The sequence below is a fragment of the Apodemus sylvaticus genome, chromosome 10 (genome assembly GCF_947179515.1).
Source record: "Apodemus sylvaticus chromosome 10, mApoSyl1.1, whole genome shotgun sequence".
NCBI lineage: Eukaryota > Metazoa > Chordata > Mammalia > Rodentia > Muridae > Apodemus > Apodemus sylvaticus.
In genome coordinates this window covers 20,745,768-20,757,552 of record NC_067481.1, presented here as the reverse complement: position 1 = coordinate 20,757,552, position 11,785 = coordinate 20,745,768, and the positions used below count along the sequence as shown (strand labels likewise).

Below are 11,785 nucleotides of genomic sequence, written 5' to 3'. Positions count from 1 at the left end.
GATCCTCCTGCTTGCAGCAGGCTGATGGATGGAGAAAATTTGGTCCAGAACATCTAAGGGGCTTGCATGAACTTGAAGCCCCCATGCAGGATCTCCCTTCTGCCCTCCTTATGCTGGTCCAGCACTAGGCGGGGAGTTTAATAAAGTGGGTAACGTGCCTGCTTACGCAGGTCCTCCTGGACCCTCCTAACCCAGCTGCCTACCACCCCATACCCTCTGAGCTCCTGGGTTACCCAGGAGTAAGAGACAAGAAACCTATCCACAAATCAAAGGCCTACATCCTGGGCACAAGTCTTCAGTGTAGAGGCCAGAGAGGAAGGGGAAGTATGGGGTGACATTCCCCTTCCCTCCACTCTATATCTTAAATAGTAGTAGATCATCCTGAGGGCAGAGAGGGGCAGATTTCAAATTAAGGCATTCCGCCAAAACCCAGCTGAAACCCCGGCACCAACTTACCGTTCCCATCTCAGGCGGCTCCAGAGCTGGCAGTACTGCCCGGACCACCGTCCACGGTGGAAAAGAAGAGTACAGGGAATTGGGTATGGGGTACAACATGGGCAAAGTGGATGCTGCATCCAACGCCCCAGAGAAGGAATGGACTTCTAAAGCTGCCCCATGGCCCATGTAGGGGAGGAGGGCTGACGCAGCTTGGAAGCAGGCAAGGCTGAGAGAGACCCACACGGCACACGTTGTTGAATGTGTGACTTTTTGTTTTTAATAGAAAAAATAAACAAAATCACAATGATGAAGCCCAGAGGGATGGGAGCCAGGGTGTCACAGGGCAGGCTCCTGCTCCATGGGTTCCTCTGCTGGCCTGTGGGGACAAGCACAGGGAGGGCGCTGAGTGGAGAACATCACCTTAGGCCAGGGCAGACGGATGGAAGGTGAGCTGCTCACCTGGGGCTGTGCTCTTGAGTGGCAGCAGCCTGGGCCTGCTCAGCCCCCACGGAAAGTAGGGCCATGGCGCTCACAGTCTCGGCCTCCTCTTTCTCACCCGTCTGAGCCTCCCGCAGCGAGCAGCCCAGACCAGCGGCAAACCTCTGTACACAGCTCCAGTGCTTGCCTACGCAAGAGGGGCAGACAGGTTCAGTCAGAGAGAGCAGACTGATCCCGACAGAGCCCGCTCCCAGAGGCCCTGCCTCCTGGGCGGGGTGAGCTAGGAGCCCCTCCGCCTGTCCCCACGCACTCTGGATCTCGATGACTTTCTCCAGTGTGGCCACTGCATTGACACTGGGCTTCTGCTGCAAGACTGCATCATCCAAGGGCTGCAGCTGGCGGAGGAAGAAGAGCAGCCTTAGAGTGGGATAAGGAGCGATCCTTAGCTCTCCGACCATCCCCATCCAGCCCAACTCCTGTGCTGACTGACAGGCACGGGCTTCTAGGAGGAAGCCCTGGCCTACCCTCAGAGCTAGGCAAGCTTCAAAGACCTCAGGGAAGTGGATGTCCGTCCGTCCGGGCAGAGTTGTCGGTCCCCACCTGCCCCACCTCTCTGTCTCCCACTCACCTCCACGCTAAGCAGAGCCGAGACACAGGCCTCAGAGGCGTCACAGATGGCGGTCAAGTCGTGGCCTCCCTCCAGGGCCAGCACCACCCGGCCCCCTGCCAGCGTCATGAGCTGCCTGGTCAAGTGGCCAAAACCTGTGCACAGGAGTAAAGAGAGAAGGATGAATGGAAAATTGTACCAGAGAGAAAGAAAGAAGACACAAACATCAAGAAATGAGAGACAAACAGCACAAAATACAACAGCCATAGCAGTGAAATGTAGTGAACTTAATGGAGAACAGGCCAACATGGAGGGGTCTGGATCCTCCGAGGGCTCCAGTGGACGACACTTCGGAGCTACTTTGCTTCTGCCTGGGGCCCACACCAGGACAGCAGAGGAATGGGCAGACCTAGCAAGATGGCTCCGAGTCTTGCCCCCTGTAATGCCAACTTATTCCCTGTCCCGTGTACCTCAGTGTTCCACACCTTCCCAGACCCCTAGTAGGCTCACATCTGGCGGTGACAGAATAGCCACCCAGTGGAGACAGATGTCCTTCAACAGCATCAAACCCAGCGGACACGAGGACGATGTCAGGTGAGAATTCCTGGGCAATGGGCATCACCACTGTCCTGTGAAGGGATGGCCCAAGCTGATGCCAGCAGAGGCCAGGCTGCACCTCGCCACGCTCTGTTCTCCACAGGGGCCATTACCCCTCCTCCACCCCAGCTGAGTGCCTGCTGCCCTTGCCAGCTCAGGGCCCCACCCCTCCTTTGGCCCTTCTCAGTCCCCACCTGAAGGCTGTCAGGTACTCCACATCTCCAATGGGGGGATCCACACCTCCTGTCCACGCCACATTTACGTTGTACCCCACACCTGGCCCTCCACCAACCTGGCGATAAGGTAGGAGAGGTTGCTATCACTGCCTGGCGACCCCAAACACTGTCCCAACCCTCGCCTCCTTTGACTTCTGCTTTGCTCAACTGGCAGTCAGACCTGTGTGGTCCTCCCACTAGGAGCTCTCAGATGGCACTGGTACCAGCACCATGACCAGATTTCTGTGGTTTCCTGCCAGATCCTAGCCCGTTACCTCCCAGAAGGACTCAATAGGAGGCCTAGGAACTGTACCTCTTCAGGAGCCCCAGAGCCCGGGAAGAAGTTCCCATTATCGTAGCGATGCAGGGAGATGTAGAGCACAGAGGGGTCATTGTAAAACGCTTGCTGGGTGCCGTTGCCATGGTGAATGTCCTGATGAGGAAAGGGGAGGGTGCTCTGGGCAACAGTCTAAGCTCTAATCCAAAGCTTAGCATGCCAGCTGTTCCCCACCCACCCTACCATTAGCTCTGAAGATGAGCCCAGCAGTGGCTCCGGGCTGTGACACTCAGTCCAGGCTCTACAGCCCTGGGATGAATATGGTTTATCTCCCTGCAGAGCCCATTCCACTGACGTGCAAGGGAAACTCAGGCTGGTAAGAAATTTAACACAGGCAAATAAATTCTAAAGCAGGATCCAACATTGACATGAACTTGCTTCATTTGCAGATGGGATCTCACTAGCTCCTGCATTCTCTTGCCTCAGCCTCCCGAGTGCTGCGATTAGAACTGTGCAACACATCTGAAAACACTAGTTTCGAAACCAAAACTGAGTCTCAAAAAATTCTACCCTCGCTCATCAACTGCCTAGTGGTCCTGGAGCCCAGTGAGCGGTGTCAGCGCTTTTCCCTCTGTGATGGTAAAAGGCTGAGGAGCGCCCACAGCCTCAGGAGCAGAGGAAGTGTGGCATCCCAACTAAGCATCACAGACAGTGTCTGCGCTAAGAGACATGGACGATTGCTTTGCAGTGCTAGAGGCGCTGTGAGCAGCACAGTGTCAGGTTCCTGGCACACAGCGGCCCCTATGGGATGGGCAGGGAGGAAAATGGATTCTGGCGGTACAGGTAGCATCTCTGTCCCCACTGCTCAAGGTAAGAAACCATCTGGCTATTGGGGGTTGCTAGGGGGAGCATAGGATAAATAAGGCTAAAAACTGGGGTCTCGCAGGAAAGAGCCACCCCACCGGAATAAAGGGCCCTCCTGATGATGAAGCAGGAAGGATATAAGGTTATCAATCTATGAGGCCAAGGACTGGGTCCTAGTGCCACCCAGAAGTGCACTGGGCTGCCTGGAGGCGGGGCACTTCTGAAGGCCTTCACTGCCACAGCGCTGCCCTTCCCTGCCCAGGTGTCCCAGCCCACTGCCTACCCAGTCCACGATGAGGACCTTGCCCACGCTCAGCTTCTGCTGCAGGAGCTTAGCTGTGATGGCTACGGAGTTGAAGAAGCAGAATCCCCTGAGGGGCATGGGGAGGAAGAGAGAGCAGGCGCTTCAGCGTGGGTGATGTGAGGTTTGGGAGGCCACAGCCGAGTGCGAGGGTCAGGCCAGAGGGTACTCACATGGCTGTGGACTCCTCGGCGTGATGTCCTGGGGGCCGGATGATGGCAAAGCCATTCTGAAGCACAAGCAGAAGGACAACAGTCAGAGAGCCATGTGGCCAGGGACAGGGTGGACAGACTCAGGAGAGAGGCACAAGCCGGACAGTGATGGGAAAAGAAACACAACTTTTACAAACGCCAGCTGCAGCCCCACCCCAGGCAAACAGCTGTCTCTCCCCTGCAGATAAACACAAGCGTCTCAGGCATTAGTGCCCACGTGGTCCCTCATGACCCTCACACCCCGGCTGCTGCTGTAGCTTCTATCCCATCTTAGCACCCGAGACGTAAACACTGCAAAGGACACCGTCTCCTGTCTCCTCACCTTGAGCTCTCCTGCAGCCACCTTGAAGGCCAGCTCCACCAGGCAGCCCACTGCCATCCGCACGGCACTAGAGGAGTGCATCTCATTCCACACGGTGTCACTGTCCACCTGCAGGGGCAGGAGATTGGGCTTCAATGTGCACTCTGCGGGGGCGGGGGGGGGGGGAGGAATGGGACTGGGCACCAGAGAGCAGGCCAGCAGCCATGGGGAGGGGGTGGGGAGGGGGCCAAGCTAGGAAGGCCACGTGCCCACTCCCACATCTCCAACTCACCCCGATGCCCCCACAAGGCAGCACGGCGTACATCTTCTGGCTGATGGGGCCTGCAGGAAGAGAGGCAGAAATGCTTTGAAAGGTGTCCAAGTTGCCAGTTGGCACAGACTGCATGGTCCATGCCAGCTTAGAGCCTCTAGCTCCCATTCTGGGGAGATGACCTACCTCTAGAAGCAAATATATATCACCTACCACCATCAGGTCCACGCTTATGCCTGATGCCCTGCAGTATGTTCAATCAGTATCTATGCTAATGACACCTACTAGGACCACTGCTTCCTCTGGCTTGGTGGTCTATAGGACAGCGCTCTCGCACTCGGACTGAGGGCACATGTAGGACCATGTCCTGTAGCTTACCAAGCAGCTTCTTGCTGTCCAGCTTCTGTCGGTTAAGGGGGCTGGTCCCGTAGAGCAGGGTGTGGTACTCAGAATGCACGGTCTGGATTTCATCCAGTGTGGCTTTACGACCCCGAATCCGCTGCCAGAGGAGGTCAAGAGAGGCCAGAGAATGTTCACAAGGCTCAACTCTCTTGACAACTACAGTCCAATGCTCACAGAGCCAACTTCCTGGAGAACTAAGGGATTTGGAGTAACCATGCCCTGCCCCTTGAGAGACACCCCCCCTCCTGCAGGACCCCTGCAGGACCCCCAGGTTAGCTGGGGACCATGAGAGGAGCAGGCCACAGCAGATGGAACTGAGGAAGTCTCAACTGACCGAGGAGGTCTCAGAACTGACCTGAGGGCTAGGGCATGGGAAGGGCTTTGCTAAGAGTGGACACTCCTAGCTGAAGGCAGGGGCTCCCTCACCTCACACTTGCTGAGCAGGCCAGTTTCCTGCAGCCGGGACCAGATGCTCTGGATTCGGCCGGCGTGCTCTGGGTGCACGTGTGTGTTTCCGCACATACACTGATGTTTCAGCATGAACGTGTCATAGACCACACCTGAGCCACAGACCCTTGTGTCAGCCAGAGCTGTTCTGAACCCTAATCCACACCCTTATCTCTGGCTAGCCGAGCTTTCTGACACCCACCTATAGACCTTCTTTCCTCTCCTGAAATTCCTCTCTTTACATACAGCCTGGCTGCCGCTGGTCCCAATCCCTGTCCTCTGCGTCCCCTTCTAAGGTACGTTCCTCCTTCCCCCAACATGGCCCGTGCACTGTTCCCCACTGGTGAGATAAAGTCACCCTCAGCAAGTCTGTGTCCTGTCAGAACCCAGCATGTGACAACCCTCTTGGGCAAAAGCCTTCCAGATTCTACTGAGGCCTACTGTCAACCTTATGGAGGGGGGAAGGGGAGGGAGGGGAGGGTGCTGGAAGAGGGAAAGGTGCGGGGAGGTGGGAGGGGGACAGAAAGCTAGAAGAGCAAAAACTAAAAGAGACAGTGGATTCCACCCAAGGCTCCAGGACTTGTGGGAAGATGGTACAAAAGCAAATTCCCTAGGTGTGGAGTGGAGGGCACAGAGAAGACGGTGCTGCTCCAGGAGGAGGGACAGGGCTGCCCACCCTCCTGTTGGGAAACGAGCAGTCGCTGCTCCCATGAGCATCTGTGCACAGGGAGAGGGGAAGAGCCCTTTCCCTCCCGGCAGTTTTGGTAAGGATCAGGGAGAAGAAAGCACAGCATCTGGAGGAGGGGGTGGCTGTGGTAACCATTGGCCCAAGGAGGTGCACGGGAAAGGATGGGACGAGCAGTGTTAGGGCTTGCCTGTGGTGAAGAGGTGCTTCACCACAGTGGGTTGGTCTGTGGGGCTCTTCATGCTCCCAGGAGCAGCAGGTGAGGACTGGGTGCGGCCCAGGGCCTGATGAGGCACAGTGGCCAGGCTGAGGGGTGCCTGGTACACCTGGAGGGGCTGTAACTGCTGGGCATCTGCGAACAACTGGAAAGGAGTAGGAAGAGGCCTGTGTAAGGCTCAGTCTGGATGGGGCTGAGTACAGGGCCCTTTCAGCCTCCAGAGGGCCCCCAAGTCTCCTCCTTCCACCACCTCCTCCCACCTGCTCCCTCCAGGGACAGGAGATGCTCCAGGCTTGCCATCTCCTACATGACGACGGGAAAGATGGGGGATGTGATGAGTCACCCCAAATAGTAGCATTGAGGTAAGAGGCTTCAAGGGGCGGGGGTGGGTGGGGGCGGGCGGGATGAGTCAGGCCTGAGGGCTCGGGCTGTGTCCGCAATGAATGGAGCACACTAGGCTCAAGGCACACTGTAGTAATAGTGGGGGCGTGTGTGTACACATGCGCGCAGAGACCAACGCACAACCAGCAACGCAGGCACAAACGCAGATACACACAGACCATGTGCATGCACACACGCACAGCACCATCACACAGTTAAAGACCAGGGCAGTCACCAAGGGAGACTGACAGACAGGCACAGCTCAGGGAGCACACAGGAGCCCCCTCCCACTCCCTCCTGGTCTCTCCTGCCTCTCTTTTCTTTAGAAGGCTGCTCAAGGCCTGGCAACACCACCACTGGGAACCAACAATCAAGAGTGGAAATCAGGGGCTGGAGAGATGGCTTAGTGGTTAAGAGCACTGACTGCTCTTTCAGACATCCTGAGTTCAAATCCCAGCAACTACATGGTGGCTCACAACCATCTGTAATGAGATCTGATGCCCTCTTCTGGTGTGTCAGAAGATAGCTACAGTGTACTTATATATAATAAATCTTTAAAAAAATAAAAGTGGAAATCAGAGAATGAGGAAAGATGGCAGGTGGGAGGTACCTTTTTGTAACCGGCACTGGACTCCTCTAAGTCAGGGCCCTCATCAGGACCACTCTTGCCATCCTCATCCTTGACCTGAATGCAGTCCTCCTCTTCTTCTTCCTCCTCCTCCTCCTCTTCTAGGTCTTCCTGGGTGCTCTCACTCTCTGTAGAGCCCTCCCGGGGCATGGTCAGGGCCCCCTCTCCCAGCAAGGCCTCCTGCTGTTCCGTCAGCTCCTCCTCTGTTTCCTCAGGGTGGGTGGTGGGCTGCCTTGACAGCTCCCCAGTTTTGGTAAGGATCTGAGAGAAGAAAGCACATCGTCTGGGATGGGGGTGGTCATGGCAGCCTTTAGCCCAAGTAGGTCTACTATCCTTCTTCCCGTCCCAGCCAGGCTCCTGCCCGCACGATTCTGCCTGCAGTGGAAACCTCGAAGCGCCCTGCTCCCCACGCTCAGTCCCATGTGTCTTGCCAGCCTGGGTCCCCCCGGGCAGCTCGGGATGCTGCCTTTCTGCATGTACCTTGCCCAGCTGCATCTGCTGCTGTTTCTGCTTTTCCAGGAACTGCTGGTGCTGCTGCTGCATGACCAGCTGCTGCAGGGCTTGGGGGCTCTGCGGCAGCGGGGAGGACTGCGTGCGGCTCAGAGGTCGGTGCCTCGGGAGCTTGCTCACTGTCCTCATGCTGGTGGCCACACGTTCACCCGTCACCAGTGGGGACTGCCCGTGGAGCGGCACTGCGGAGGCAGCGAAGGCGAGTGAGCACTGTCAGGGGAGCACCCTGTCCCTGAGGCTGAGCCCCATTCCCTCTCCTCCTTATAACCTTAACAGTGAGCTCAGAGCCACTGGCACCAGCAATCCTTCTTAGGGTCACTTTCCTATGCTTTTGGTTTGTCAGAGTGCACAGGGAGTCCTGGGCTCAGCACACATGGGAATAATGACTAGCTCTCTCCAACTGCAACAAGATATCCCTGCCAATTGACTCTGTAGATCCTACCAGGCTGAGAAGTTCTAGGCCAAGGAACCCCTAAGCACGCTGGCCGGTACTAAGGGCTGACTGTCCAATGCTGTCCAATGTCAGTGCCGTGGACCCTATGTGGCCGAGCCTTGGAAGCATAGCCTAAATTGACATGCATTACCAGCATGAAACATACGTGGGATTCCAAAGCTCAGCACAAAACAAAAACAGAAATGATAACTGTTCTAGATATAAGTTAAATATATATTATTAGATTAACTCCATCCATTTCTTTAAGAAAAAAATGTTGCTGGGCTCGGTGGCACCCACTTTTAATCACAGCAAAGTGCAGGTAGATCTCTGAGTTAGAGGCTAGCCTGGACTATGCAGTGAGTTTGAGGCCTGCCAGAGCTATATAATGAGACTGTGTCACCAAAAAATAAAAGAGAGAGAGAAAGAAATAGTGTGTGTATGACATGTATAGCATACATGTGTGTACATGTGTTCATGTGTGTGGGTGAAACAGGGCATGTGGAAATCAGAGGACAGCCTAGGATGGCGGTCCTTGCCTTCCATCTTGTTTAACCCAGCATTTCTTACTGATTACTGTCCCAGCTGCCCTGGGAGCTTCCAAGGATTCTCCTATCTCTGCCTCTGTCTCACCGTGAGAGTCCAAACTTGTGTGGCTGTGTCTGGTTTTACGTGAGCACTGGGGACCTGAACTCAGGTCCCCACAACTGGCGTGGCAATCACTTGACCCAGTGAGCTGCCTTCTAAGAAGACCTCTACAATTTTTTTTTTGATTTGGTTTTTTTCAAGACAGGGTTTCTCTGTATAGCCCTGGCTGTCCTAGAACTCACTCTGTGGACCAGGCTGGCCTCAAACTCAGAAATCTGCCTGCTTCTGCCTCCCAAGTGCTGGGATCACAGGCGTGCACCACCACCGCCCAGCTTACAAAATTTTTAAATGTGGCTACTAGAAAGTTTTAGGTCACAGGCATGATTTGTAGCTGGGCGTCTATTTTGGTATATGTGCTGCTGAAACGAGCACTGGGCGTCTATTTTGTATCTGTAATCACAGCCTGGGTTACTGGAGGCTGAGGAAAAGAGAACAGCGTGAGTTTGAGGCCAACCTGGACTACTCGGCAACCCAATAACTCAAAACAAAGCAAAACAAAAACCTAACTAAATAAACAAAGTATGGTCTGCGTTATTCCTTCTGGCCAGCTCTGCTCTGGGATATGAATGAACTCGGAAACAGCAGCAAGTTCTGTCCACTGCCTGGCAAACCAAACATTGGTACCTGATGCTTTCAGAATGTGGAAGAAATCCCTGATATGGTATGGTGTGGCAGGGCTGGAGAGTATCCCTGGCCCCTTTCCCCTAAGAGACAGGCCTGACTTGAGACCCCCATGGGAGCCACCCCCCTCCCAGCACACCGTTCACCTGCTCACCCGCTATGAGCGTGCTCTGTTGCCGGGCCTGCTCCAGCAACAAGACGTGCTGCAAAAGGGATGCGTGCCCGTGGGGGCTCGTGTCGCCCTCCAGTGCCACTCCCAGCAGGCAGCCGGGGATAGATGATGTGCTCATGAACTTGCCGGTCAGTGTGCCGCCCTGCCGCAGGGACTGAAGGGCCTGCCTCTCAGCCTCCTGCTGTGTCGACAGCTTCGGGGAGGCCTGGCGAAGTTGGAGGGTGATTACAGATAAGGCACAGACTGATACTGCCCGTCTTGCCAACTCCGACCAACATCCCTCCGACCAGGAACTCTGCCCTCCCACCAGATCAGGTCAAGCTGTCTCAGCTCCCTCAGGGCCTTGGGAAGGTCAACATCATAGCTAGGCTACATGCCCGGTACTTACGGTGAGGTGTGAGTTGGTAACAGTGACAGTGGCCTGCAGCCCTAGGGAGATGTTAGGCAGAGAAGGAGACGTGTAGAGGCTGAACTGGTTTGGGGAACTGTCCAGAGGGAGGGCCCGGTGCTGGGGGAGCATCTAGAGGAGCAGTCGGGAGAGAAGAACATGAAAGGAGAGACAGCCCAGGAGGGCAACCTAGACCAGGGATGACAGAGATCAGAGCCCTTCAGGAGCCTGTGGGACAAATCTCTTTTCAAGGCAACACATCCAGGCAAGAACCCTCCAAATGAACACAGAGGCCTCTTGGCTGAGCAATCAGACCAGAAAGAGCCAAACTCCTCCTTCCAAAAGAAAGCAAGCGCTTCTGCGCCCCCACCCCACCCCGGGCCTCGCTCAGTCCTGTACCTCGGTGGGGATGTTGGGAACCGAGCCAGTAAAGCCGTTCTCAGCGATGGTGCTGTGGGAACTGTTGGGAGAGCTGGGGCCAGAGCCGGGCGCACTGTTACACACGGACGACACTACAGGAGAAGCGGCTGTCACCTGGGCCTGCTTTGAGCCACCCCTCCTCCCAGGCCTTCTCCGGTAGGACAGGAGCGGAGCTCTTACCCCCAGGCCCCGTGCCTGCGATCTCAACCGCTCTCTTCTTAAAAGTACTAATAACGGTGCCATCCTTTCGACGCAGGAGCGGACTGCTTCTCCTCTCCGCCACCTTCTGTTTTAGCCTCGAACGTACTTTTAAGTTGGGTTCCGAGGCTGGAGAGAGAGTAGCGGGGCTCGAGATTCCTCCACACAGAAACCTGAAGGCCAGGTCAGCCCTGCCTGGCCCGGCCTGGCCCAGGGCTACTCTGAGCAGCATGCAGCAACACTGCCCTTTGCGCATGCCCACCCCTACCCCAGATGCCACCTTCCTGGGAGCCAAGACTCACATACCCGTTTTACGGAGAGGAAAGTCATCACGACTGTCATAGGGCCCAAGCAAAGGCAATTTGTAGGAGGGAGGCGTCCCAGGAGGGCCGCTCTGGGGAGGGGAACTCTGGTCCAAAGAAGCATGGTGGGCTCCCCTAGGGAGGAAGCAGATCTAGGTTACGATGGACCCTCTGACCACTTACCCACCACCCCCAAATCTGCCACCATCATAACTAGTTGTTTGGCTTAGGAGATTTTGTTTTTATATTTTGGTTTTTTTGAAACATGGTCTTATATAGCCCAGGTTAGCCTCAGACTTGCTATGTAACCCAGTCTAGCACTTGAACCCCTATCCATTCTGCCTCTATAGACATATGCTACCACACCCAGCATAGCAAAGTAGAGCTATGGAAGGGCCTCATGGGGGGAGTACGCCCACCCCTACCCCGCATGGAGCTAAGATTGTACATTACAGAGAAAACCATGGACCCTGGGAAGGAGAAGAAGAAAAACTGAGATGGAGGGGCTCCCCTCCTAGAATAGACTACAGAATTATGGTTGCAAGGCAGGGTTCCCCCCAAGCTGTTCCTATAACCAGGCAGCCCCTGAGCAGGACCCTTCTGTCCACCCTTGTCTTCCAGAGCCATTACCAGCATTTGGGGTGCTGTGGGAGGGAATGGTTGAGGCCGCCTGGCGTGGGCTCCTTTGACTTGGACAACAGGAATTCCTGGAGCCTCAGCTTCACCTCGGTGCTGGCGATGGCACCTACGGGACAGGGCACAGCTGAGCTGGGCGCCTGGAGCCGGGGCTGCGGTGTGGCGGGGTCGAGGCG

At 55.7% G+C, this 11,785-nt stretch overlaps 1 protein-coding gene and 2 long non-coding RNA genes across 10 annotated transcripts in view; 2 read left to right on the top strand and 1 right to left on the bottom strand.

Moving 5' to 3' along the window:
• Positions 1-689: 689 nt before the first annotated feature.
• Hdac5 (histone deacetylase 5) overlaps positions 690-11,785 on the bottom strand; it is a 35,123-nt gene continuing 24,027 nt past the window's right edge. For all 7 annotated transcript variants that reach the window (XM_052194034.1, XM_052194035.1, XM_052194032.1 and 4 more), the window contains 22 exons: positions 11,604-11,718; positions 10,978-11,108; positions 10,654-10,800; positions 10,453-10,565; positions 10,054-10,185; positions 9,648-9,870; positions 7,762-7,973; positions 7,264-7,542; positions 6,246-6,417; positions 5,350-5,483; positions 4,900-5,020; positions 4,543-4,592; positions 4,272-4,379; positions 3,911-3,966; positions 3,720-3,807; positions 2,609-2,728; positions 2,275-2,372; positions 1,994-2,112; positions 1,505-1,638; positions 1,187-1,271; positions 898-1,063; positions 690-814 (listed from right to left, as the gene is read on the bottom strand). In XM_052194034.1, the coding sequence (XP_052049994.1) occupies positions 775-814; positions 898-1,063; positions 1,187-1,271; positions 1,505-1,638; positions 1,994-2,112; positions 2,275-2,372; positions 2,609-2,728; positions 3,720-3,807; positions 3,911-3,966; positions 4,272-4,379; positions 4,543-4,592; positions 4,900-5,020; positions 5,350-5,483; positions 6,246-6,417; positions 7,264-7,542; positions 7,762-7,973; positions 9,648-9,870; positions 10,054-10,185; positions 10,453-10,565; positions 10,654-10,800; positions 10,978-11,108; positions 11,604-11,718 (2,843 nt within the window). In that variant the 3' untranslated portion in view covers positions 690-774. The remainder of the gene's footprint in view (positions 815-897; positions 1,064-1,186; positions 1,272-1,504; positions 1,639-1,993; positions 2,113-2,274; positions 2,373-2,608; positions 2,729-3,719; positions 3,808-3,910; positions 3,967-4,271; positions 4,380-4,542; positions 4,593-4,899; positions 5,021-5,349; positions 5,484-6,245; positions 6,418-7,263; positions 7,543-7,761; positions 7,974-9,647; positions 9,871-10,053; positions 10,186-10,452; positions 10,566-10,653; positions 10,801-10,977; positions 11,109-11,603; positions 11,719-11,785) is intronic.
• LOC127693309 (uncharacterized) lies at positions 2,720-4,250 on the top strand. Its single transcript, XR_007979685.1, has 2 exons — positions 2,720-3,442; positions 4,134-4,250. It is a non-coding gene; the product is annotated as an uncharacterized LOC127693309 (long non-coding RNA).
• On the top strand, positions 5,442-7,317 carry LOC127693307 (uncharacterized). 2 transcript variants are annotated; one of them, XR_007979683.1, is made up of 4 exons: positions 5,442-5,666; positions 5,985-6,134; positions 6,546-6,634; positions 6,980-7,317. It is a non-coding gene; the product is annotated as an uncharacterized LOC127693307 (long non-coding RNA). The 2 variants fall into 2 exon arrangements; XR_007979684.1 differs by lacking the exon at positions 5,985-6,134.